This window comes from Osmerus mordax, chromosome 18 (genome assembly GCF_038355195.1).
Source record: "Osmerus mordax isolate fOsmMor3 chromosome 18, fOsmMor3.pri, whole genome shotgun sequence".
NCBI lineage: Eukaryota > Metazoa > Chordata > Actinopteri > Osmeriformes > Osmeridae > Osmerus > Osmerus mordax.
This window is the reverse complement of record NC_090067.1, coordinates 14,310,509-14,337,196: the sequence shown is the minus strand read 5'-3', so window position 1 is coordinate 14,337,196 and position 26,688 is coordinate 14,310,509. Positions and strand designations below refer to the sequence as shown.

Here is a 26,688-nt window from a genome sequence, read left to right as displayed (position 1 = left end):
CAAGAAACACATTCTATTTACCTGTAGTAAAGTCCAGAAGTAGAGGAGGCTCTTGCGCCCTGACCGGGACAGCAGCAGGCCGACGTTCCCCGCCGCTCACACGAAACCCTGTGAGGCCTCAGGCCCGAGACAGTCTTCTGCTGATCTGTGTGGATAAAGTCACTCTGCCGCCCGTTCACCCTGTGCACCTCAACGCCTGATTCTCAACAATGATCCAGATCCGAAACAGTCTGCGAAACATCATCATAAAACATGTTGTGCATGGGTAGTGGGTCTATAGAACGTCCTTTTCACGATCTCACCATAACTCTTTAAAACCACAACCACCCTTTTTGATCTTGTGGAAAGTAACACCACCTCTTCATGTTTCACCTGAGAGACTGAATGTCTGAATCACTACTTCTCAATGGTGTGAACCTAAATCAGAACAGCACACAGCAAATGAATATATTATAATATGTAAAATATATATATTATAATATATCAGGTCCATTGCCAAAACAAAATCAAATTTGAGCTGTAACATGTCAAATTAACAGGATCACAGGTCTTAAACATTCAGGACTGTCATCCAGACAGGTAATAGTACCACAGCACAGAGAGCAGACATCACAGATCATTCACTCTAGATAACAGTCAGCAACTCCAACAGATAATATGTTTAGGTCTTCCTAATACAGAAGTCCTTAGGGCCTCTAGGTCCTCTATATATGGGGTTTTCATTTCTGTAATTACCATGGATGACCGCTCCATCACATTATGTACAGTATTGTGACTACAATTGACACAAATATAAATGTTCTTGCACTTTTTTTCTCACAAATAAAGTTGTGCGTACAACAATCAACTGTCAGTTAGCTACATTTTTATTCAGTTTCTCTTTTGAAGATTTTCATCCACCGTTGAAATTCTGGATTTAGCCTCATATATGAGCCTTATACATGAGGCTTATATATGAGGCTGTCCCTCTACAACAAATATCTGTCTTTATCTGAGTAGGCCCAGCTAAAAAATGAACATATTCATAGTCTTATTAGTGCGCACACACAGAAACGGTCTTAACAGTTCTCACTGAAGTGTGTTGATGTGTGGGAGCAACAGGCCTCCAGGTGGCAGCAGCCAGACATCCACACACAGGGACCAGCACAGGCCCTCGGGACCAGCACAGGCCCTCTGGACCAGCACAGGCCCTCCGGACCAGCACAGGCCCTCCGGACCAGCACAGGCCCTCTGGACCAGCACAGGCCCTCGGGACCAGCACAGGCCCTCTGGACCAGCACAGGCCCTCTGGACCAGCACAGGCCCTGACTATGCTGCTCACAACACAGATGGTGCACAACAAGAACACAGTTATACTTGTACAAGTGGCATGAAGAACACTCCATGATTGAATGGCTTGTCCTTTAAACATCAGCAGCTTTGCTAAGCCTAGTCAGTTAAAAAGTGGTGCAGAGTAAGGGCAGTCAGTAAGGTCCTTAGGTAGTGCAGTGTTCAACGGTGGATGCGACAGACATGACAGTAGGTGCAGGGGGCATCCATGGATGGTTCCTAGTGGGTCGGCGTTAGGTGAACAGCAGGGTGAGGAGCACCGGGGGGGTGTGGCCTACGTAGTGCTTTCAGGAAGGCCAGTCCTGAGGCGAGCCGTCTTGGCTCGCTGGCGTGTGCCGGGGGCAGAGACGCGCTCAGTCCTGGCCTCGGAGGGCTGGGCCTCTGCCTGGGGAGAACCTGCATCGCCCACCAGCTCACGCAGGAACTTGAACTTAGACAGAAAGAGCTGCCAGACTACATACCAACCTAAAGGGTCGACATTGAGAGACAAGGAGAGAGGGAGGGGGAGAGAGAAACATGATTAGTTAACAATGTGAAAAGTGTATCATAAACAACTGTATCATAACCACAGACTGGGCAGCAGTCACTACAGCCTGGTTGGTGTGTGGTGTGAGAATCTGCCAGCTAGGAAATCAACCTCTGTTGGAACTGTGCCCTTCTGGTCCAGTATGACTTGCTGTACGCACTGTATGTCACTTTGGATAAAAGCATCTGCTAAATTAATCAAATGTTTGTGAATTGTGGGTTTGAAGTCAGATGTGCTGAGATGTGAGAGAAATCAAGGATTTCCTATGTGCTCATGTTAAGGCCTAACTACTGGTAACATCTGGTTACACATTTACATTTTAGTCATTTAGCAGACACGTCATTGAGCGACTTACAGTAAGTACAGGGACATTCCCCTGAGGCAAGTAGGGTGAAGTGCCTTGCCCAAGGACACAACGTAATTTTGCACAGCCGGGAATCGAACCAGCAAACTTCTGATTACTAACCCGACTCCCTCACCGCTCAGCCACCTGACTCATAATAAAGATTACAGCAGGAACACATCAGCACATGAATAATACTTAATATTATCAGCAAATAATAGCTGATGTACTGATTGTAACTAACATAAGCACATAGAAAATCCTTCAACTCTCCCACAGAATGAAAATTGAGAATTTTGTCTCTGGCTCCTCCCTTTGTACTGGACAAAAATAGAGGCTGGTGTTGAAATACAAACCTGTGCTTATTACCAACCTCTGACTATGATGTTGATCATCGGTCCTACAGTACTACAGTAATCAGTTGATAGGGCTACGTCAGGCGCTACTGTTGATATGTCCTAACCTGGCTTGCGATGTTATAAACTAAAAAAAGTACACACAACTCCATCTAGGCCTCTAACGTTGCTTTGCGGACTTGAGCTACAGGAGACCTCCGCGTAGTGGCATATGTGGGCAACAAACCGCCCCAGTTGTGTAACCTGGCAATATCTAGCTATTTTTACGTTCATACACCAGGGAAGTAACTGACATGGAAACTAACATATGACTGACTGCAAACGAATGACGCTTGTAAATTAGGTACTAGTTAGTCCAACGGGGTCCTACTTGTCATTTACTTAGCTAGATGGCTAACTACATGCTACTAGCTACTCTCAGATTCGTATTGATGTCAGGATTAGCTAGCCGTCCAAATTGCTATTATCACGTATTTAATCATATCAGCAACTAAAAGTAGCACGTTGTCAACATTATTCCTCGAACTTACCGAACAACATGAAAAGCACTGCGCATACAAGAGTTGCCACAATGACCAGCACTGTGAGACCGACACTCTGCCACATTGTTTTCTTGATTTTGTTGCTTGCTCTTGGTTCCAAAGAAGCTATGTAGCTAGTTAGCTACTAGCTTAGCTTATTTGAAGTCCTATTTTTTTGTTTGCAAATACCGCAAAAGTGGTTTGCAACGACCAAATCATGGACGGATTACCATATGTGTCACAAGATAAAGTATCACTCGTATCTACATAACTGCAGCATGAACAGTTCAGCTAGCTGGCAACATTACACTTGAACAGCTAGCTACCTAGCTAGTGCTACAGCGACAACAACATCTGTTGGTGTCATAGGTAACAGCTTAAATCTGAGGCTGCGTGGAGAGGAAGAGAGCAGCAATGGCTTCTGGGTACTGTAGTCGGTTATTCCCAAATATTTTATTCTAAAATAAAAAAAACTTTGATTTAATCACTTTATTTGTTTTTCTCTTATTTTTATATCTGACATTTTGTATACGGAACATTCACATAAACCAGTAAGTGTAAAGCCTGGTCTCAGGACAATGAAAACCTTTTTCTGCAGAAAGTTTTGTCGAAAGGAGCTTTAAAATAGGCTATTGTTTGTTAAAAAAAAAAGCGTCACATGCTTTAAATAGAAATGTATGTAGCCTATGCACCATAGAGCTTAGTAGAGTTTGCAGACTCACCTGGCTGTTCAGGTCTGCACAGATCTGTACTGGTGCTGTGAGTGTACTGTTCATTTATGCAGGTAACATTTTGCAGGTATAACTTAAGCCATAAACCGCTGGTAGTTAGTTGGGTCCTACTAAGAATTTTTTTTTGACAACATCAATAAGAACTATTACATATTTTTAGCTTTTCATTACCATCATAAACCAACACAATACTGTGGTTTTACAGTATATTATTAAACAACACAACAGTGAAAAAATAAAGTAAAAACAAAAAACGCATTTTATATGGGGCTTTAGGTTAGACATCACAACTCTACCACACAACCCAAAATGTATTTCTGCACTGACTAGGAACCACGGCAAGCTTTCACCTATTGTAGAAAGTGTAGCTATACTTCAAACAACATGTACTCACCGCTAGACAAGTTGTTTAGAATTCCAACCTTGACAAAACCTTTTAAATGCTTAAAACACATGTTTCTTTGTCTTTAATAAAGTTATAAATGAGCCCTTCAGACCCTCAGGGCTTTTACTGTATCATACCTGACCAGGTAGTGAGCTGTGGAAAGGCACACAGTGCCAATTAAACACCACATTATTAAATGTTTCAACAAAGGCAACCTTGGTGACCTTTTCTAAGAATTTCAATAATACTAATAACCATAATTATACAACGTTTTCAATAAACATGTAGAAAAGGACACAATTTGCATCAACAATCCACTGCCACAGATTTTACATCTTCATTAAGGCAGTTTTTAAACTAGTTCCTGGTCCCAAAAAAGTTTGGCAAGAAGATTCTTTTCAAATCCTGTCGTCTTTAAAGCCATAATTCTTTCAACTGAAAGAAAGCTGGATTTCTGTAGTTCTCACAGACTCTGTTACAGCAGAAAGACTGCAGGGAGGGTAAGGGTTAGGCCCTGAGACTGCAGGGTGGGAGAAGATCTCATCTGTTACTACTGCAAGGACAGGATCTCAGCTGTTACTACTGCAGGGACAGGATCTCAGCTGTTACAGGCCCTGGGACTGCAGGGACAGGATCTCAGCTGTTACAGGCCCTGAGACTGCATGGACAGGATCTCAGCTGTTACAGGCCCTGGGACTGCAGGGAGAGGATCTCAGCTGTTACAGGCCCTGGGACTGCAGGGAGAGGATCTCAGCTGTTACAGGCCCTGAGACTGCAGGAAGAGGATCTCAGCTGTTACAGGCCCTGAGACTGCAGGGAGAGGATCTCAGCTGTTACAGGCCCTGAGACTGCAGGGACAGGATCTCAGCTGTTACAGGCCCTGAGACTGCAGGGACAGGATCTCAGCTGTTACAGGCCCTGGGACTGCAGGGAGAGGATCTCAGCTGTTACAGGCTCTGGGACTGCAGGGACAGGATCTCAGCTGTTACAGGCCCTGAGACTGCAGGGACAGGATCTCAGCTGTTACAGGCCCTGGGACTGCAGGGAGAGGATCTCAGCTGTTACAGGCCCTGGGACTGCAGGGAGAGGATCTCAGCTGTTACAGGCCCTGAGACTGCAGGGAGAGGATCTCAGCTGTTACAGGCCCTGGGACTGCAGGGAGAGGATCTCAGCTGTTACAGGCCCTGGGACTGCAGGGAGAGGATCTCAGCAGCTAACTTCTGAGGGTCCGTCAACTGAGGGAACATGTCCATGACTCTGTTCACAAGATGTCCGTTAAAAATGGCCAGAAGCTTCTTCTTGACAGCCATCCTGTCCTCCCTGGGGGGGTTAGGGTTAGGGGGTGGCCCCCAGCCTCTCTCCTCCCTGGAAGGACTGGGCTGGCTGTTGTGGGGCGGCCCCCAGGCTGCCTGCTCCCCAACAGAGCCGCCGAGAGCTCGGGGGTAGGCACCGTACGGGTCAGACCAATAGGCCTGCTGTGGGGGGGTGCTGAGATGGAAGTTGTTTGGGTGGCTGTATGTGTGCATGCCACCTGGATACGCGGGGGCCTTGAAACGGGTGTGCTGAGGGGGACAGTGGGTCACATCTGGGCTGTACGGAGCAGCAGGTCCCCTGCTTTGGTACAGCTCGATGTGGTGCTGCAGCCCGGCGCTGCTCCCCAGGCTGACCGGGCAGCAGCAGCTGCAGGCTGGGCTGGTCGGGAGGCGGTAGGGCTGCCTACCACTGGGACAGGGCCGCAGGCTCCGGTAGCCAGCCCCACTGCGCTCGCCGTGCTCCCAGGACGCCTGGCTCTCGAAGGAGCCCAGCCCAGAGTCCAGACACTCCTGGGGGCCGCTGGCATCCAGTTCAGCCTGGGCCTGCGGGCCGGATCTCTCTCTCCTAGAACCAGGCTTCCTGTTGGAGCGATGGTTTCCTTTCACAAGAACCACATTTTCATTGGTGTGGCCTTTCTTGAAGGAGTCTGGACTCTGTTCCAGGGTAACGCCCTCCTCCAGAGACGGAGCAGCGCCTGGCCCAGGCCCTGCCGTCGTCTGCCCAGGGGAGGGGGAAGACACCCTGGCCTTCTCTCTCAGCTCGTCAGCCAGAGACCGTCTGGACTGGTTAGCTCGCTCTGGGTGGTAGAATTTACACTTTATACCGTAGGTGCATTTTTTCCCTAAAGGAATACAAATATGTCAGATTAGCTTGTTTTGCATTCATATCAGCTACATCTATTAAGGCTTAGGTGTAGGCCAATAGGTATTAGAGATACCATATTGAAATACATATAAATATCTGGAATGTTTTGCACCATACCCCTGAATTTGCCTTAAACATCAATTACATCAAAGAATGTTCGGATTGAACAATTCATAAAACAAAATATCAGTGCACTAGATCGATCCATGAAAGCATTATTTTGTGAATGAGTGTGAGCTCACCATAGGGACACTGCTGTTTCCGTGCCAAGACAGGAACCTTCCTGAGGAAGTTGTCCAGAGTTGGGCCGTGACGTCCCAGGGGGTCATCAGGCGGCATGAACCTGCATGAGGAGAACAGAAACGTCCATTCACCAGACTGCACAGGCATCTGAGGCTAATGCAGTCTGTTTTAAAGGACTGGACTGCTTTAAGATGGTTAGTTGTTTCTCTGTGTCATTGTATTCAGAGGTTATACATCTGTCGACTGTGTGTTTCTGTAAGATGAAGCAGAATATGGAGAGCGTGGCATTATTTACTTGTCGTTGACGAAGGAGAACATCAGCAGGCGTTCCTCTATGAAGCGCTTCCACTCCGGTTTCTCCCCCTGCAGGTCGCGGTACGTGTCGTTGGACACGATGATGCCGTCGGAGTCGTAGGCCAGCTTGACGATGAAGCGATCGTCGTAGCAGACCACCCGTTTCCCAGCAACACGCCGAGATGGCGTGAACACCAGGATCTTTTTCCTCTCCAGCTCGCGCAGGATTGGCTGATCTACACGCCAAACACACAAGCAGGGTTACATCTGTCTACCAATCTACATCTCATACAGGATGTTTGACTTTACTGGCCATAAAGGTGTACAAAAGGATCCATGTGACCTACAAATACAGTACTGCTCTCTCAGCTTACCAGTGTTACAACTAAATAACTAGAACAACATTCACCAGTTGGGATCCCAGATGTGGGATGTTCTGATCAGTTTCAACAGCCTACACCTAATAAATGTTCTCTTGATATTACAGGAAGTTACAAATATTATAATAAAAGTCCCAAAATCTTATCAGCATAATAAAAAGTGATAAGGTTTTCACAGATTGCTGCTCGGAAGGCAGAATTGTGTGGGGTATTTCCCTCATTGGCCCAACTGCTAGCTTCTGAACGGGGGTTTCACAACACATTTAGACTGCACCTCTGCAAAAGCTGATTTGACCACACACACTTTCACAAAACTGATGGCTTCCTGACAAACGAGATAAGACAAAGCCTAACTCAAATTAACTTTTCACGCTAAATATATTTCTACAGTATAATAGCGACCAACAGCATGTGAACAGTGAAACAGCACACACACACTAACAAACACTTCTATAAAAATTATGTAACCCAGACCAGGAAGTAGAACAAGTCTATGAAGGTGCGGTACAATGCAGGTGTTTGTGTGGTAAAGCAGGCAGGTGCGGTACAATGCAGGTGTTTGTGTGGTAAAGCAGGCAGGTGCAGTACAATGCAGGTGTTTGTGTGGTAAAGCAGGCAGGTGCGGTACAATGCAGGTGTTTGTTTGGTAAAGCAGGCAGGTGCGGTACAATGCAGGTGTTTGTGTGGTAAAGCAGGCAGGTGCGGTACAATGCAGGTGTTTGTGTGGTAAAGCAGGCAAGTGCGGTACAATGCAGGTGTTTGTGTGGTAAAGCAGGCAGGTGCGGTACAATGCAGGTGTTTGTGTGGTAAAGCAGGCAGGTGCGGTACAATGCAGGTGTTTGTGTGGTAAAGCAGGCAGGTGCGGTACAATGCAGGTGTTTGTGTGGTAAAGCAGGCAGGTGCGGTACAATGCAGGTGTTTGTGTGGTAAAGCAGGCAGGTGCGGTACAATGCAGGTGTTTGTGTGGTAAAGCAGGCAGGTGCGGTACAATGCAGGTGTTTGTGTGGTAAAGCAGGCAGGTGCGGTACAATGCAGGTGTTTGTGTGGTAAAGCAGGCAGTTAGCAGGAGGAAGCAGGTGTATTCCCCTCAACCTACCTGTTATGGGGACATCTGGCCTGGGCTGCTCCTTCCTCCATGATGGAACAAACACCTTAATGTCAGAGTGGCCTCTGAGCAGGAAGAAGTTCACCGCCAGCTGGATCCCCAGACAAGAGAACACTTCCTTGTTCCCATGGCTAAGAGGAACAGGGAAAACCAAAGAGATCGTTAATCAGGCGTCACGGCATTTACCTTTCCAACATCAATGACTTCACTGTATCTGGGTCAGATTGGGTGAGGGAGAACTAAGCTTCAGGTAAATCACAGTTTCTGAGGTGGCACTTAGCTCTATATATCGCCACATTTGCAATGCTTATTCTTTACATTATTATTGACAATCGATTATCGCCGCTTATCCAGATACCAGTAACAGGGTCCCATCCAAAATAGCTCAAATGCTAAGTTTAGCAGATGTAGGGGGTCAGATGGCTGAGCAGTTAGGGAGTCGGGCTATTAATCAGAAGGTTGTTGTTTTGATTCCCGGCCATGCCAAATGACGTTGTGTCCTTGGGCAAGGCACTTCACCCTACTTGCCTCGGGGAGAATGTCTCTGTACTTACTGTAAGTTGCTCTGGATAAGAGCGTCTGCTAAATGACTAAATGTGAATGTAATTATTTTAGTAGTTTGTGTATTGTATTTAAGTTCATCACAAGTGGCCCTGTCATGAACATAAGTAGCTCTATTGTGAACCGTCAGCCACACAAACCTGTGCTGGGGACCAACATGTTCCATTTCACAATAGCATTTAATGAATACATTCCTGCTTGCCTGAAGCAACAAGGACATTATTTTAAACATAAGGATCCATGAAATGCAGCCTGGCCTGTTACTGTGTAAGTCATTTGTCTATCAGCCCTTCAGTTCCCGTTCAGGAAAGAATGAGAGACACTGATTTGCATGTGCTAAGATTTGCATACTTGAGCAGTGATGTCAACACATGCCTGCTCTGGCATGCTTATTCAGCTCAGATGGAAACAAGGCAAACTGTGTGTGTGTGTGTGTGTGTGTGTGTGTGTGTGTGTGTGTGTGTGTGTGTGTGTGTGTGTGTGTGTGTGTGTGTGTGTGTGTGTGTGTGTGTGAAAATGTTGAGACAAGCTTCAGGCAGAACAGCTTAATGTCTGAAAATTATTCACAACAGCATCAATAGAGCTGTAACAGTTTGCAGCCTTAGAATAACCATCCACCAACAGAGATGACCAGTACAACACCTCTTTTCCTTCATTTAGGAGATGACTTGCATCCAAGATCTGGATACACATATTTTAGCTATGTTTTGATAGCTCAATATGTATTGTAATAAGTACATATGAATGAGCGGACATGCAACGATAAATAGGTTAAACAAGGAGCCCATCTCTGATGCATTATAAATCTTTTAAGCTTCGTTGTTTCAAATCAAACACAATGAAACAACGAAGCTTAATACACAATCAGTTATTCTGTTTGAAAGACAGACAATGACTGTCTTTCAAACAGAAATGTGTAATCTGCTCTGCAGCCAGAGAACACAGGCTGACATGTTACAGATAGGCCTAGAATTTCAATTGAGTTAAAAAACAAAAATGTAGATCAAGGTCCAAAACAATGGTTTCTTGCTTTAAGTTGATTTAACAACTCAATACATCCTAAAACTCCCCAGCCATAATTTAAACAAATAAGGATGACCTAGAAGACTATTTCCTTCCGTCAGCCTTTTAAGCATCCATACTCAAGTCAAACTCAAACTAAATTCGCCTGAGCGCTCCATCTGACCTCACCTCATGGCTACGTTGCTGCCGTCTATTACAATAGGTCGTAGGGCATCTTCCTTCTCGCAGGGCTCCTTGTGACTGGAAGTCGGGCTGGCCGGGCTGGCTGGACGGCTGCTGGGGGTCTTGGCTGGGCTGTTCGCCTGAGATGGAGGGCCAGTCGGCGTCAGGAGTCGCTCACTCCCGTCTGGGCCGGCTCCGCTCTGTACTAGCTCCCCGAGGATCATGTTGGTGTCCGGGTTAGCGCCAAGCTTCAGAAGCACGGAGCACACCTGTGCCGGGGAGTAGCCTAGCTTGCGGAAGAAGTCTAGCTGGGCTTCTATAGAGTCTGTCGGGGGCTGTATGTCCGTGGGGGCGTCGACGAGGCCGTTCTCATTGGGTTTCATTCTCTCTCGGATACAATGGGTGGGGTTCCGGACAGGTAGAGAGGCCCATGGAGCCGTGTTGTCTCTGTGGATGCCGACATCAACATTCATATAACCCTCCTCTGGGAAGCAGCGTCCTATCTCTCCTGTTAAAGATAGAAACATTGAACTTCCTTTGACTCAGTCCAGGATCGCTGTTTGGCTGGTTTATGAACTAAAAATAAATCAGTACCAATCAAAGTCAACTATGTCGTTGACGACGGCAACGACGAAAAGACACAATACTTACATGTGCGTGATGTAGCCCTTTCACCCTCAGCCGGTTTAGCAGCCTTGCCTTCTACTTTAACCAACTGTTAAACTTCCAGACACCACCAGGTTTTCAGCTCTCAAGTATTGAGTTACTGACTAGCCTATTTACGCGAAACTATCCAGCGGTCGTTTAATCAAACTCTGGCGGCTGGTTGTTCTTGTCTTCTCGTACGACTGATAGAAGAATGTTAGAATAAAACTGCACGGGGCAACTCCCTTTCTCACTTGGCCAACTTTATGCATACTGCCTGCCTAGCTGCCACGGCAACAGGACACTTACAACCCGTTCTGACGTCACAGATTTACCTCTAGGTCAGCCTTTCCCAAACCTTTCCCCTTCCCGACACACTTGCATTGCTCAAATACGTTTGCACTCTGACAATCACATATAATTGAGTACATTACAATGTAGCAAAAAAAAAAGTAGCCTATTACATAAAAAAAAAATGCTAAAGCTTTTAAATAATTGCATCTTTTTTAATCCTTTAATATTGAATGTTGTCTGACTTCTGGTCAGGCGCCCCTGCTTCTGGTGCCCCCTGCTTTAGGTGCCCCCTGCTTCAGGTGCCCCCTGCTTCTGGTGCCCCCTGCTTTATGTGCCCCCTGCTTCAGGTGCCCCCTGTTTCTGGTTGATTAGATAAAGAAATTCACAGCGTGATAAACATACGGGGAGGGCCAGAGTGTTATTTTTTTTAGTTTTATTTGTACATGTACAACTAAAATATGTCTTATTCAAAATGTGCTTCTTGATTAAGAACTTTCATTTTATTTTGTTATGCTTTTTATGACAATTCTTCTTTTTTGGTTTTGCAGGAGTGGGTTGAGGTTCCGGTTGAGGTTTCGGTTGAGATTCCGGTTCGGATTCAGGTCCCGGTTCCGGTTCAGGTTCAGGTTCAGGTTGAGGTTCGGGTTCTGGTTCTGGTTTAGGTTCATGTCCCGGTTCAGGTTCAGGTCCTGGTTCGGGTTGAGGTTCAGGTCCCGGTTCTGGTTCGGGTTGAGGTTGAGGTTCAGGTCCCGGTTCAGGTCCAGGTCCCGGTTCTGGTTCGGGTTGAGGTTCAGGTCCCGGTTCAGGTTGAAGTTCAGGTCCCGGTTCAGGTCCCGGTTCAGGTTCGGGTTGAGGTTCTGGTTCGGGTCCCGGTTCGGGTTCAGGTGCCGGTTCTTGTTCTGGTTTAGGTTCAGGTCCCGGTTCAGGTTGAGGTTCAGGTTCTGGTTCGGGTTGAGGTTCAGGTCCCGGTTCAGGTCCAGGTTCAGGTCCCGGTTCAGGTTCAGGTTGAGGTTGAGGTTCTGGTTCGGGTTGAGGTTCAGGTCCCGGTTCAGGTTGAGGTTCAGGTCCCGGTTCGGGTTGAGGTTCAGGTCCCGGTTCAGGTTCTGGTTCTGGTTCGGGTTGAGGCTCAGGTCCCGGTTGAGGTTCAGGTCCAGGTTCAGGTCCCGGTTCAGGTCCAGGTTCAGGACCCGGTTCTGGTTCAGGTTGAGGTTCAGGTCCCGGTTCAGGTTCAGGTCCCGGTTCAGGTCCCGGTTCGGGTTCTGGTTCGGGTTGAGGTTCAGGTCCCGGTTGAGGTTCAGATCCAGGTTCAGGTCCCGGTTCTGGTTCGGGTTCAGGTCCCGGTTCAGGTTGAGGTTCAGGTCCCGGTTCAGGTTCAGGTCCCGGTTCAGGTTCGGATTGAGGTTCAGGTTCTGGTTCGGGTTCAGGTCCCGGTTCAGGTCCCGGTTCGGGTTGAGGTTCAGGTCCCGGTTCAGGTTCTGGTTCTGGTTCGGGTTGAGTTTCAGGTCCAGGTTCAGGTCCCGGTTCAGGTTCGGGTTGAGGTTCAGGTTCAGGTCCCGGTTCAGGTTCAGGTCCCGGTTCAGGTCCCGGTTCAGGTTCCGGTTCTGGTTCGGGTTGAGGTTCAGGTCCCGGTTCAGGTTCAGGTCCCGGTTCAGGTTCGGGTTGAGGTTCAGGTTCTGGTTCGGGTTGAGGTTCAGGTCCCGGTTCGGGTTGAGGTTCAGGTCCCGGTTCAGGTTCTGGTTTGGGTTGAGGCTCAGGTCCCGGTTGAGGTTCAGGTCCAGGTTCAGGTCCCGGTTCTGGTTCAGGTTGAGGCTCAGGTCCCGGTTCAGGTTCAGGTCCCGGTTCAGGTTCAGGTCCCGGTTCTGGTTCAGTTCCCGGTTCAGGTTCAGGTCCCGGTTCGGGTCCCGGTTCGGTTCCCGGTTCAGGTTCGGGTTCTGGTTCGGGTTCTGGTTCGGGTTGAGGTTCAGGTTCTGGTTCTGGTTTGGGTTGAGGTTCAGGTCCCGGTTGAGGTTCAGGTCCAGTTTCAGGTCCCGGTTCTGGTTCGGGTTGAGGTCCCGGTTCAGGTTGAGGTTCAGGTCCCGGTTCAGGTTCAGGTCCCGGTTCAGGTCCCGGTTCGGGTCCCGGTTCAGGTTCAGGTCCCGGTTCGGGTTGAGGTTCAGGTCCCGGTTCAGGTTGAGGTTCAGGTCTCAGTTCGGGTTGAGGTTCAGGTCCCGGTTCAGGTTCTGGTTCGGGTTGAGACTCAGGTCCCGGTTGAGGTTCAGGTTCAGGTCCCGGTTCAGGTCCAGGTTCAGGTCCCGGTTCTGGTTCAGGTTGAGGTTCAGGTCCCGGTTCAGGTCCCGGTTCAGGTTCAGGTCCCGGTCCCGGTTCTGGTTCAGGTCCAGGTTCAGGTCCCAGTTCGGGTTGAGGTTCAGGTCCCGGTTCAGGTTCCGGTTCGGGTTCTGGTTCGGGTTGAGGTTCAGGTTCTGGTTCTGGTTCTGGTTTGGGTTGAGGTTCAGGTCCCGGTTGAGGTTCAGGTCCAGTTTCAGGTCCCGGTTCTGGTTCGGGTTGAGGTCCCGGTTCAGGTTGAGGTTCAGGTCCCGGTTCAGGTTCAGGTCCCGGTTCAGGTTCTGTTTCTGGTTCGGGTTGAGGTTCAGGTCCAGGTTCAGGTCCCGGTTCAGGTTCGGGTTGAGGTTCAGGTCCCGGTTCAGGTTCAGGTCCCGGTTCAGGTCCCGGTTCAGGTTCCGGTTCAGGTCCCGGTTCAGGTTCCGATTCGGGTTGAGGTACTGGTCTCGGTTCGGGTTCCGGTCCCGGTTCAGGTTCTGGCTCTGATTTAGGTTCAGGTCCCGGTCCAGGTTCAGGTTCGGGTCCCGGTTCGGGTTGAGGTTCCAGTTCAGGCTCTGCGGGCTCTAAAGGGTCTTTATTTCCTGTCCTGTGGCACAAGCAAGGCTTTGTATTAATAATATTCCTGATCAGTTCAGAACTGGGGAAGTCCATACTGACCACTCCTAGGCAGGCAGGTTTTTCAGATCCTTTCTTGCGCTCCATGATGAGAGTATTCAGCTGGTTGTTTACCTCTTTGGCTACCGACTTAGGGCCTTTGAAAAAAGCAGTGGCTGTTGATTCGGTCAGTACTAAAGTGTGTGAACAGATTTCTCCTGCTTCCTCTAAATGTTTTTTTATCTTCTTTATCTTGTTAGGTATGTTTTTGAACTTATTATCATCTTTAAAATATGTATTGTGGTTAAGGGTTCCGACATTGAAATTATTGCTCTGTATGAACACAATCTTCCCTCTCACCTCCCCAATCTGGGGGACTATTTTGTTTGTCCATAATTTATCTTTAAATTCTTCAAGCAATTTCTTAACCAATTTACCAGTTCTCTTCTGAAAGAAGCCTTTTAGTGTGACCCTAAAAAGCACTGTCTCACTGCTATTTTCATCCAAGAAGGCTGTTGTGGTTTCCAAGGTATCATGAAATTTTTGGTGTTTTATTTGACCATCCCTGACATCCACAGTTTGCTGGAATACAGTCCAGATCCCCACATGAATATCGAAGTATCGCAGACCTGCTTTCAGTTGGTTTTCCAAGGATAAAGTTTGACATTGTATAAGTGGTCCACCATAAGTAGTTAGACTGTCGTGAGTTCCTGGGATTGAAATGGCAGAGAGGAGTGTGGCATCAGGTACAGACGTCATCCAGCTCAGCTGATAGGACTCCTCATCAACTGTTGGACTGTCACTAAAGCCTGACCCAAAAACGGGATGTGATGTTAAAATCCTGAAAAGAAAGATGACCACATCATTTTAAAATGTCCAAGAATTATATGTAATCATGGAATTTGAAAACTATGGAGAAATGATGATCAAGAATAGTAATTGAAGTCAATGTCATACTTACAGCCGTATTGAAAAGAGGTACACAGAGACCTTCCAGGTCATTTTATTTCCAGTAAAACCCATTGGGGAAACAGGCTAACAGTTCCTTTACTGTAAAGAGCACAGACTCTCCATAAAAAAAAACATGAGCACACAAACCTAAACAACCCTGTTTAATATTAGATAGTTTAATACGTTTACGTGTGAATTATGTTTTTGAGATTCAAATGTGTTTCAAAGTAATGTGATTATCAATGGTTTTCAGAAGCCAACACACAAAAGTCAACTGCACATGAAGTAGTCAGATATTAGATCGTTTTCAACCATTTTCCTTACTTGTATATGCATCCAAATGTCCTTTTGGTCCAAGAGCTCACACTGAACTGCAATACTTTCTATGTTGCAGTCGTATCTTGTGGAGTAAACCGTAACTGGGTTGTCAATTTACAAAGTACACACACGGCAGATTGTCCTTCATTTGTATAATTTCACTTGTCCAACTGAAGCACAAGATACAACTGCTGAGTTCATTCTACAACCAGCTCAAAAACTTTACTAAGTGCAAAGTAATTGATGTAGATGTGTGGCATTTATATGAATTAAGAATACATTGGTCCACAAACCAATTAGTACAATAGGTTAATTTAATTATTTAGTATAAGTATCTGCAGTACATTATATGTCATGAAAAAATCTTTGAAGCATAAGGAACTTAGTAAGTAGTCTAAGTGGATTGACCACTCTTAAACTTAGCCGTGTTAAAGTTAATTTATCATATCAAAAGTTAATTAGCCAGCTCTATTCTGTTGATGTTACAGAACTCAGTGGGGAAAGTTCTGCCGCTTGTGATTGGCTGTACTATGCCGTACCACGAGATGTGCAGACGAATCAGATTTTTGCAAACCGTAGGCCTACCTGTTGAACGCTGAAGAAGAGCTCAGAACAGCAAGAAGGAAAAAAGAAATCACCAATAAAACAATTTAGAATCTGTAACTGTCACAGATGACCATTTATGTATACTTATGAGTGAAACAAGAATGATAGCAACTGGCTTTGTCAGTAGCCGGCGAACCTTGTAGTTAAGCCAATTAGTAGTTGCCATCTCATTTCAAAACCTGTTGGTTAGCAAAGCTACCTAGCTGGTTAGCTAATCCAGCCGTAGACCTTTAAAATGTCTATGAAGACACTTCCTCTGCTTTTCATCAATCTCGGTGGAGAAATGCTCTATATTCTTGACCAACGCCTCCGAGCACAAAACACAAGTGATGATAACACACACAAAGGTAATCTAACTAGCTCACATGACAGACAGCAGCTATACGTAGCAAGCTAATAATAGAGACTAGTAGTGCTGCAGCTGACACTGCTAAGGACAGGTAGTGGGTTATTAGCCACTTGACAACTAAATAATCTTGTATCAATTTTTTTTCTATCTTTGACAAACCACTGGGTTGAAGGTGTGTGGTCAGAGGACGACCGAAAAAGAGGTATAATGTGTGTAGATACAGTCTCTGCCTATCTAAAGCAGACCTTCGTATTATGAGAACCTAATGAGTTATTTCATATTTCTTAAATTTTCTTTAGAAGTATATTAGCAACTGGATAATAAAAATTGCTTTGAGTTATAATTTGTATCTGCTGCACATGCTGAAGTTCAGCATAAACTCTCTTCACTGTGGTATGTGCTGCTTCGGGGCCATTTTCCCTCAAGATCATATTTTTCTTCTTTCTGTACCCTTTTACACCCTCAGTTATTAATGACATAATTGGCACCATGTTTAATAAAGGATTCATGGAGGAACTTCTCGTGCCTCAGGAGCTCTACTCTCACAGGGCTTTGAGAACCGTGCTAACACGGCTGGCCCACGCTTCCATCATGAGGCTCAACCCAGCCAGCATGGACAGGGTACGGGCAGTCTATAGCAGAGCCTCTAACCACCCATATAGACTGGTCCTCTAACCACCCATATAGACTGGTCCTCTAACCACCCATATAGACTGGTCCTCTAACCACCCATATAGACTGGTCCTCTAACCACCCGTATAGACTGGTCCTCTAACCACCCGTATAGACTGGTCCTCTAACCACCCGTATAGACTGGTCCTCTAACCACCCGTATAGACTGGTCCTCTAACCACCCATATAGACTGGTCCTCTAACCACCCATATAGACTGGTCCTCTAACCACCCATATAGACTGGTCCTCTAACCACCCGTATAGACTGGTCCTCTAACCACCCGTATAGACTGGTCCTCTAACCACCCGTATAGACTGGTCCTCTAACCACCCGTATAGACTGGTCCTCTAACCACCCATATAGACTGGTCCTCTAACCACCCGTATAGACTGGTCCTCTAACCACCCGTATAGACTGGTCCTCTAACCACCCGTATAGACTGGTCCTCTAACCACCCGTATACATTTACATTACATTTAGTCATTTAGCAGACGCTCTTATCCAGAGCGACTTACAGTAAGTACAGGGACATTCCCCCTGAGGCAAGTAGGGTGAAGTGCCTTGCCCATGGACACAACATCATTTGGTTGGCATAGCCGGGAATCGAACTAGCAACCTTCTGATTACTAGCCCGATTCCCTAACCACTCAGCCATCTGACTCCCGTATAGACTAGTCCTCTAACCACTCATATAGACTGGTCCTCTAACCACCCATATAGACTGGTCCTCTAACCACCCATATAGACTGGTCCTCTAACCACCCATATAGACTGGTCCTCTAACCACCCGTATAGACTGGTCCTCTAGTTCCACTAGAAGGGCACCCATGCAATGTGTACCAGCACTGAGCACTCGGCCAGTTTGAACAGAGACCAGTGTTTGGTGAGTGTAATGAGCAGGGAGACAAGAAGTAACATCTGAGTGTCTGATGAGGTTAGACACAAGACTGCTGCTGCGTACAACCTAGACCTGCATCAAGTAACTCCACGACAAGAGAAGGACCTGGTTGCAGTTTGAGTAAAACAAATTTACTCAAACTTAAAATAGTGCGGGAGGGCCAGTGTTGTTGTGTCTAGTAGCTATGACGTCCAGCATGTGTCATTGTTAACTGTCACCATGGATACCTGTGCCTTGCGTGGTTCCCCATCCAGCTTTACGAGTTGATGGTGATGGCTTTCAAGTACCAGATACTGCTCTGCCCTCGACCCAGAGACCTGCTGCTTATTTCATACAACCACATAGACGCTTTGAAAGAGTTTGTGAAAGACACCCCAATCATTGCCAACCAAGTGGACGAGACACATCGAAAGATCATCGAGGTAGTTAACACAGGGACAGAGTTATGGCAGGAAAAAGTTTAAATGAAGTTACTTACTGTATGATGGTGTCCTTCAGCATTCAGCTTTCAACTCTTACTTCTAACTTGTTATTACAGATGTACACCCCGCTGTCTGAGAGTGAATTTCAACTCCTCAGGCAAACGCTGCTCATATTCTTTCAAGACATGCATGTCCGTGTAAGTGTTTGTTGAAACGGAAAACTGAAATGTTTTGTGTCTGTATGAATATAAATTTTGTAACAATATTCTTTCTGCAGGTGTCACTTTTCCTCACTAATAAAGTGCAGAATCCCAACGGACGTTTTGCCCTCCCGACCACCGGCCCAGTGCCCCTGGGGTCAGAGGTCCCAGGGTTCATCAGGTAATCCTCTTCCTGACAGCTGCACAAGATCTGTTTCAGGAAGTGTGAAAGATGTTTTAACGGTCAGTTAGAAGATCAGCTTTGACATGGTTAGCTGCTTCCTGAAGGGAGTAGAGCCCTTCCTGGGCGTAGAGGAAGTAACATGCAGAACTAGCTGTTCAAGCATGGTGGATCTGTCCTGTCTCGCCCTCTGTCACAGGGTGTTTAACAGCAGAGGGAAAGAGATGAGACGATGGGAATTCCCTACGGGTGGCAGTTACACAAATCCCCCACAAGAGGGCTCTTTTGAGCTTTTTGGAAATAGAGTCATCAGACTTGGCACCAATATGTAAGTACTTCTTCACAGCATCGCAATAACAGTCAAGCATTTTTATGTGAATATCTTACGAGTGTAAAACCCTGATCAGAATTTATGTTAATTAATGGTAATCAAGTTTCTATAGTTACATCGTGGTTCCCAGTGTGTAAATGTAGTGAACCACAGAATCCAGAAATTGAAATGGAAATCACATGTGAAAACTGGAAACATTCAGATACTACAGGAACCAAGGAGAGAAAGAGAAGCAGATTCCATCAGGCTGTTTGAGTCTGTGTACCCGTGTTGTGTTTTCAGGTACAGCGTGACCCAGCCAGATGAGACTCACACATCCAAGAGCTCCTCTCTGAAGGTACAACTCTGATGAAGTCAGCTTAGTCCCTTTCACCACTTCCTGTACAACACCCCAGTGATTCCAGTCATCTACCCTCCGGTTGAACAATGTACCATTGGCACACTGTAATGTACTGTGTCACACAGTAGTATACGGTGTCACTAACTCGGTGTGGTTACGTTGTCGTGCTACAGGACAGCTCGGTCCCGAACCCCCTGGCCAAGGAGGAGCTGAACCTGCTGGCCCATCTGATGGGGGGGATGGAGGTGGAGAGTCTGGTTCACTCTGAGATCTGCTTCCGGGTCAACCTGTTCTCCTCCGACCAGGAAGAGGAGCAGGCGTGAGTGGGACCTCACCTGGGGGCGTTTAGTCCTCCTGTCTGAGTCATTCTGCACGTTGGTACATGCTTGTGATCTTTCAACATGTTTCCCTTTTGACAGCTCAGCTTCAGGAGAGGGCGTGGCCTCCTTATTTGAAGTGATTAGTATCCAAGCAACACAGGTAGGATTCCCTGTGCTGGTGTGTGTGTGGGCCAGGGTGGTACAGCTGTGCTGGTGTGTGTGTGGGCCCAGGGTGGTACAGCTGTGCTGGTGTGTGTGTGGGCCCAGGGTGGTACAGCTGTGCTGGTGTGTGTGTGTGGGCCCAGGGTGGTACAGCTGTGTTCTTAGTCCTTGTCCTCCTGGATGTATTTCAGGACGTGCAGACCAACACGGAGCTGGCTCGGATAGTGGAGGAGTTTGCAGAAGAGGGCAGCCAATCAGAGGGCCCCAGCAGTAAAGGAGACGACCTGCTCGCCATGATGGATGAACTGTGACTCCTGTGGAGCTGTTTCATCAGTGTTGTAACTTGGGCATGGTCATGGCCACTCACATCTGCCCAGAGAGTGATGAAGGTATGAGAGTACTGTGATCAAGGATGGTCTTATCAGGCTCCTTATTGGGTCATTCTGGCACTGCCATGTCAAGATGCAACTTCTTGGTATTTATATCACCTGATGATCAACCTGCATGTCACCCATCCTGGTCCTGTCTCTAGTGTGTAAATAGGAGTTTGATTTTATTAGAATTTACAGGCATTTTATTGTTTTCCATAGAAGATTATTAGCATTATATTTGAATGTTTATTGCACTTTCCATCATTACCGTACAAGTATTTATAACAATATACATATTTGTAAATGTCAAGTTTGTTGCATAACGTTTCATCATTTTGTCAAATAAACAAAAGCTATTGAAGCTATCAAATCTTTTTTCTGTTTTTCATTATTTTTTACTTACGATAGAACTTTTCAGAGGCGGAGACTTGGGTCCAGCAGACCTCGTGAGACACTAGGGGGCAGTAGCGGTGCACACATAAGACGTCATCAGAGTGCACCACGCCGGCAGGTTTTAATCCCGTGTTGACAAACGTGAACTTCTGAAGAACGTTTCAAACTCAAGCAAAGAAATGCATTTAAACTAATGTGAGTTTTGTAAGACACGTTCGTTTCATGAAATAACTGACTGTGTATGTTAGTGATTTCATTTTAAACATTAAGGCTGACAAGCAAAACTAGCTAGCAGACTGGTTGTACTTGTCAGATAAAGCGCTACTAGATGTTCGCTATACCAGCAAGATTTGTCTGGATGTACTTGTAAAAACAATTATTTAGGCTAGGCTTGTGGAGAGGTCAAAGAGAGAGATTTAGTTATAAATGATGTTCGTGGTCAAATGCTACACTTTTTTAATCCTAATTATTTAGGTCGATGGCATCTCCATTTTCAGTGGCTGGATCCTATAAACTTCGAAACTAATGGAGGTTACCCACTCCATCCGCGAGCGCACCATCGCAGAGAACAGCCTGGTGATCCTCCTCCAGGGTCTCCACGGACAGGTCACCACGGTGGACCTGAGGGACGAGAGCACTGCCCGGGGACGGGTCATAAACGTGGACGCCTTTATGAACGTCCGCTTGGAAGAGGTACTTTACCGGGATCGCCGTGGGAGGCAGAGTCAGTTGGCGGACCTTTTCGTCACGGGCCGTAACATCCGTTACGTACATATACCGGACGACGTGAACATTGTGGAGACCATACAGTCGCAGCTGGCACGCATACACCGTGTTCGCAACTTTGCTGGGGAGAGAGGAGGGAGAAAAGAGTATGCCAAGACTAAGAAGTAACTTGACTGCTCAGTGAACTGTCCAGCAATGTGCTGTAAGGCAATACTTGTTTTTTGTAGCTTTAAGACTAAGGTGATTAGGGAGAAGTTCAGTGAGACTGTTAAATGTTGCAAAATAGAAACTGGGACAAGTTATTCTCTTTGAGTTGTCTTCAAGATATAGAGAACTGAATTCATATTTACAATAAAGCTTTTTATTTTGTAACTTTTTTTGTGTTGTGAATAGATGAGCAGGGGCCAACAAAGTGTCGACCAGAGCCTGTAGAGAGAGACAAGCTGTTCCCTCTGTCTCTCTCCCATGTTGAGAGACAAGCTGTTCCCTCTGTCTCTCTCCGATGTAGAGAGACAAGCTGTTCCCTCTGTCTCTCTCCCATGTAGAGAAACAAGCTGTTCCCTCTGTCTCTCTCCCATGTAGAGAGAGACAAGCTGTTCCCTCTGTCTCTCTCCCATGTAGAGAGAGACAAGCTGTTCCTTCTGTCTCTCTCCCATGTAGAGAGAGACAAGCTGTTCCCTCTGTCTCTCTCCCATGTAGAGAGAGACAAGCTGTTCCCTCTGTCTCTCCCCCGTCTCTCTCCCTCCCTCTCTAGAGACACACTCTGTTCTTCCTCCCTCTCTCATATGGGGAGAGAGGGACATATATATGTCTGTATGTGTGTGTATATATATATATATATAAGTGTGTGAAAATGCCATATGCATAAAAGAAGGGGTGGGGCTCTAACCATAAAGTGATGTTTCCATCAGTGGTCGTGAACATGGAAAAGGCAGATGGCCTTGACTAAGGGACCGTAATGCCCCATGGGTCTGGAACCTTCCCAGTGTCCACACAACCAGGCTGGTCACTGCCCACCATCCAGGGAAAACATGACTCATTTATGAGCTCCAGTGTGCTGCCGGGTAAACAAGCGGGCGTTGTCCACAGCTGAGCCCTAACAAACAGCTTTCACACCTGCCTCCTGCTCCTCATAATGGATAAAGTAACTTCTAGAAGCCGATGAAGGTTAAGCTTAACGGGTATAAATAAACAAAAGAAAGAGTTGGTTCTTAGTTGCGAAAGGGGGAAACATGCATGTTTCAGAGTCATGGGATGTACTAGACGTGGGTGTTATTCTTGTGTTGTCAGAGAAAAGATAACCCTGACATAACACAGGCAGTCAAAACTGGAGGGCGGGTTAGGGTTAGCGGTAACCCCAGTCCCTCCCTGACCAGCCTGTCCCCGCTATGAGAGGAGTTGCAGCTGGCGCTAGTGGGCCTGCAGGACTGTGGCCTGGGTCAGGATCTCAGGAATGTGCTGTCCCTTCATTGTCTGGGCCTGAGGACTGGACCAGGCTGGGGTTTGGAGATTTTCTCTACAACCAACTCTGCCTGTCAGCTCTGAATGACAACAACAACCACATAATAGCTGCTTCTGAAAACACCAGCCTGAGTGCCACATCAACACTCCTAGTTCTCAGAATAGAACTTTACGGAGGCAGTCAAAATGCCATATTTGGTCCTAAAAGTGGCTTGAAATAATAAGAAACAAGGGCTCCACTCACACAGAACGCCTTCAGACTTTAATATTGACACAACTGTTCTTACACAGCACCTGCTGCAGTCCTATGGTGTTGGAAGCACTTGGACTAAATCCTGTTCTGGACATATTGTTAAATGAATTCCTCAAAAACCTGAGATGGAAACGGACAAAAACCTGTTTAATCCCCAGTCCCTCTGCACCCAGAATCGTGCCCACAGCAGCCAGTGAGCTATTTCCTGTTACACCCTCCTGGCTTAACATTGAACAGACCTCACTGTGGCACGGCTAAGGTCGGCAGATGCACACACACACACACAGAGGGCTCAGCTCCACACAGAGGCAACACATAATACCTACAGTGTTAGTGGACTCTAAAGTCTGAAGATTTTGAGAAGATTTATTCGTGTTTTGAGTTTGTCATTCCTCGGCTCCTGCAGATGATGAGAGCTTACTGTAGACTAGTCTGCCTTCACCTCCCGTCTCTCAGGAAACACAACCTTCCAGCTGAACCATGACGCCGCTCCCTCTCGCTCAGGCCCCCCCTGGGGGGGGTGTAGTTACCCATGATGCTCCACAGCAGAGGAGGGAGGGTGAGGGCTGGACTCTCCTCAGAAGGTCCGGCTCGTCTCAGCTGCCAGATCATCCACCAGCTGAGCTGCCTGACTGACCCTGAACTGTAAAACCTCACAGGTGTAGATTGACAACAATATAAGCAACTATTATTGGATCTATGGATTGACCACGGCTATACTTTACCCAAGACCAGGTGAGTTGTTGTCTGCTAATGAGCTGTCACTATAACTGTGATTTACATGTGCGTATCCTATGATTGATCTAATTACTGTGAAGAGACTGTTGATTTTTGAAAATAATGTTAGACATTTACCAGACATTAGATTTGACCAAATAAGAAAGTCTAGTTTTCTGGGAGCCAACAGGATAACACATTGCTTTTTTAGTAGCAACTGTGAGGACTGTGTCTATATATTTTAAGATGTCACAGACTTTATGGGCACAGCAGCAGGAAGAGAGTGGAAGGCCTCACAGCTACACTCACACGGTTCCAAGATCACAGGGCTCTGCATGCCTGTCACACATGTATGTTATTAATTACCATGTTACTTTATGTTGACTCTGTAGAGTGTGTGTTTGGTTTACTTTTCACCACAATCTTTTTCCTCAAAGTTACTCCGTTTTTTGGGTTACTTAATATGGCTGAAGCACAATTTACCTGAATATCACTCCTGGATTCTGTTTAAATTGCAAATTTCATAATTTGAATCTTAATTTAACTATGGAAGCAGGAAGTGTGTGGGGTTGAAAGAGAGGACATTTTATGGGGCACATAAACAGCTACATCTGCTGGCCTGTGCATGTCCACAGTTAATTCCAGGAGTTATTGGGACTTGTCTGGAAACAGGAGGTGTTAAAGCTGTCTGCCCCTGGATCTGTGGACTGTAGTTGTGTAAAAACACCACATGTCTTCCTTAGCCACTGGCATGTTGCTTCACTTTGCTTTGGAGAACTTTACCACACAACCTCCCTCTTCTTGGTTGTAATTGTGTTTAAAATCTTTTGGGAGAGTGTGGCTGTGTATTTCCATACAGGAAGAGGGTGTTCATAGAGGGAGTCTGTATCTACTGATAGTGCTGGTTTAAACCAGCATGACTCCATTGCTTCTCAGGAAGGAAACTCTGCTACATTTAATTTGCTCCAATTAAACCCCAAAATGTTTGTTTATACAAAAGGCTAACAACACTTTATATAATTTAATGTTGCCATTTCCTACCCAAGAGTCAAAACAATTCTCCAGCTAAGAGCACTGAGAAGCCAGAAGGTCTCATGTTTACGTTTCTTCTTGTGTTTTGGCTTCAAGACCTCCGACTGCAGATCAGGAGATGTGACGACCAGAAGTAAAAATGGAACCAATCAGGAAAGACATGGAGCTCCTTAGCAACAGCATGGCCACCTTCGCTCACATCAAAGGTAACTTGGCTGTGCCTGTCTGGCTCGCTGGTTTAGTCGGAGACAAGTAGCTCAAGAAAGGATAAAACCTTTGTCAACCCCGTGTTTTCAGATCTCCTCTGAGAGGTGACGTCTGTGTAACCTGTTGTTCTGTTGTCTTTGGCTAAACACCCTTCTGCTGTGTAGGGTTAGTTAGCCCCTTAAATATCATGTGAAGTTCCCCATTTCCAGCCCTTTTAACTAAAAAGTGTCTTAAAGAGGAAAACATTCTTTTTCTCACTCATTATGTTGGACGTTCAAGCAGGTAACTTTGACCTCCTGACCTTGTGAGTGTGAGTTATGAACTTCTGAATGAACCCATCACCCATCTCTTCCCTCCCAGCCAACCCAGAAACCTTCGCCCTCTACTTCATGATGGGTGTGTGTTCTGGCCTGCTCCTGGCCCTCTGTCTCCTGGTGACGGGCATCGCCTGCAAGACCTGCCAGCGTGCCCGCACCCCGCCCCCGGCCCACCGGAGTCAGCTGAAGGAGAGAGGGGAGGACGAGAGCTCAGAGGGGGACAGCAGTGAGGAGGAAGACGTCTCCAAAGTCCTGGTCAGCCCTCTGACAGACCGCAGCCAGACAGGCACGGTGAGGAGCGTGGACGTGTTTGCGTCTGCGGAGGAGCTGGAGAAGGCTCGGCGTCTGGAGGAGAGGGAGCGCATCATCAGGGATATCTGGAGGAACGGACAGCCAGACATCCTGGTCACAGGAACAGGGACCGTAGGACGGGTACACTACCACTAGGACACTTCTCTTGTCCTGACCAATCACCTCACACTTCCCTGGTCCTGACAAATCACCTGAGACTTCCCTGGTCCTGACCAATGACATCAGAGACTGCAGAAGACAAGCTTCATTAGATAAGCTCACTTCTCTGAGCCGTGAAGCTGTATAGTCAGAGATAATATTATGTATGGCTGTCCTGTTTCTTCATATACCACAAAGTTATGAATTTTGTAATTCTGCATAATCATACATATTTCTATTTAAACATGATGTAAAAGCATGCTGTGTCCTTGTATATTAAGTATTTGAATCTTGAATACTTTACTTGTCATCCTTCTCCCACAGTCCCAACATCAATCTTCCAGACTAATATTAGCAAGTTTCCCACACAAACCCAACATTCTTTGGCTCTTGTCAGCCGTCTTCTCTGACCCTGTCACTTCCTGTGTTCCCATTCCACAGTCCCATAAGCCCCTCTGTTCCAGCTCCAGCGAGGCTGGTCTCTGCTCAGGGCTGATGAATAGGCTCCTGTCCCACATCAGATACTCCAGGGCTGCTCCTACTGTAGATCTTACCAAGGCAGTGTTTTCCTAGCGCAGCATTCCGGGTAAACTTTGCCCCATGGGATACGTCTTTTTCCTTCTGATAGTAAATAAAACGCTTGGTTGTTTTGTGACTGGATGTGTGTAACGCCGGTGGATGTCTTGTTGGAAATGTCACTGCCTCAGGGTCTCGTTGTGGGGCGAAAGAAAGCAGGCGAATGTTCCAGTTACGCAACTTCAGGCTGCTAAAGTTGAGTTGCGTGTTCTTGTTAATGGACTCCCTGGCCAGAGCCAATCAAAACAACAGGCACCCAAATTATTTTATCCCAGTTGATGCTTCTTAATTACACACTAAGATTTAAACAAAAATAATTAAGATGTATTCTCACGGTAGTCTCCACTTCCTAGCAGTGTGCAGAGCAGGATACTGCGGGCGTGGAATTACAGCAGAGCAGCTGACTAAGGGCTCCAAATGTCTTCTGGAAATTACAATGGATTT

The 26,688-nt window shown here is 46.6% G+C and overlaps 6 protein-coding genes across 8 annotated transcripts; 3 read left to right on the top strand and 3 right to left on the bottom strand.

Annotated features, from left to right (window-relative positions):
• Positions 1 to 845: 845 nt before the first annotated feature.
• Positions 846 to 3,425, bottom strand: smim13 (small integral membrane protein 13). Its single transcript, XM_067255943.1, has 2 exons — positions 3,085 to 3,425; positions 846 to 1,794 (listed from the first exon to the last, which is right to left on the bottom strand). The coding sequence occupies exons 1-2, from the start codon at positions 3,158 to 3,160 to the stop codon at positions 1,604 to 1,606; spliced, it is 267 nt and encodes an 88-aa protein (XP_067112044.1). The 5' UTR covers positions 3,161 to 3,425; the 3' UTR covers positions 846 to 1,603.
• Positions 3,426 to 3,549: 124 nt separating this feature from the next.
• Positions 3,550 to 11,026, bottom strand: zc3h12ab (zinc finger CCCH-type containing 12Ab). 3 transcript variants are annotated; one of them, XM_067255702.1, is made up of 6 exons: positions 10,789 to 11,026; positions 10,144 to 10,645; positions 8,383 to 8,522; positions 6,908 to 7,142; positions 6,612 to 6,712; positions 3,550 to 6,346 (listed from the first exon to the last, which is right to left on the bottom strand). In XM_067255702.1, exons 2-6 carry the CDS (start codon positions 10,608 to 10,610, stop codon positions 5,367 to 5,369), a joined length of 1,923 nt encoding a protein of 640 aa, XP_067111803.1. In that variant the 5' UTR covers positions 10,611 to 10,645; positions 10,789 to 11,026; the 3' UTR covers positions 3,550 to 5,366. The 3 variants fall into 3 exon arrangements, with proteins under 3 accessions (XP_067111803.1, XP_067111804.1, XP_067111805.1); XM_067255703.1 differs by having other exon boundaries at positions 3,550 to 6,301; XM_067255704.1 differs by having other exon boundaries at positions 10,144 to 10,584.
• A 298-nt stretch (positions 11,027 to 11,324) lies between these two features.
• LOC136962554 (putative uncharacterized protein DDB_G0286901) lies at positions 11,325 to 15,012 on the bottom strand. The gene is made up of 6 exons (XM_067256346.1): positions 15,009 to 15,012; positions 14,596 to 14,798; positions 14,308 to 14,436; positions 13,313 to 13,949; positions 11,623 to 13,258; positions 11,325 to 11,436 (listed from the first exon to the last, which is right to left on the bottom strand). The coding sequence occupies exons 1-6, from the start codon at positions 15,010 to 15,012 to the stop codon at positions 11,325 to 11,327; spliced, it is 2,721 nt and encodes a 906-aa protein (XP_067112447.1).
• A 939-nt stretch (positions 15,013 to 15,951) lies between these two features.
• oscp1a (organic solute carrier partner 1a) lies at positions 15,952 to 20,052 on the top strand. Its single transcript, XM_067256191.1, has 10 exons — positions 15,952 to 16,211; positions 16,680 to 16,834; positions 18,040 to 18,207; positions 18,324 to 18,404; positions 18,485 to 18,588; positions 18,788 to 18,916; positions 19,202 to 19,256; positions 19,433 to 19,578; positions 19,679 to 19,739; positions 19,933 to 20,052. Exons 1-10 carry the CDS (start codon positions 16,100 to 16,102, stop codon positions 20,050 to 20,052), a joined length of 1,131 nt encoding a protein of 376 aa, XP_067112292.1. The 5' UTR covers positions 15,952 to 16,099.
• Positions 20,053 to 20,596: 544 nt separating this feature from the next.
• Positions 20,597 to 21,603, top strand: lsm10 (LSM10, U7 small nuclear RNA associated). The gene is made up of 2 exons (XM_067256193.1): positions 20,597 to 20,700; positions 21,003 to 21,603. Exon 2 carries the CDS (start codon positions 21,031 to 21,033, stop codon positions 21,397 to 21,399), a length of 369 nt encoding a protein of 122 aa, XP_067112294.1. The 5' UTR covers positions 20,597 to 20,700; positions 21,003 to 21,030; the 3' UTR covers positions 21,400 to 21,603.
• A 1,901-nt stretch (positions 21,604 to 23,504) lies between these two features.
• Positions 23,505 to 26,323, top strand: eva1bb (eva-1 homolog Bb (C. elegans)). Its single transcript, XM_067256192.1, has 3 exons — positions 23,505 to 23,680; positions 24,791 to 24,900; positions 25,262 to 26,323. The coding sequence occupies exons 2-3, from the start codon at positions 24,834 to 24,836 to the stop codon at positions 25,663 to 25,665; spliced, it is 471 nt and encodes a 156-aa protein (XP_067112293.1). The 5' UTR covers positions 23,505 to 23,680; positions 24,791 to 24,833; the 3' UTR covers positions 25,666 to 26,323.
• Positions 26,324 to 26,688: the final 365 nt, after the last annotated feature.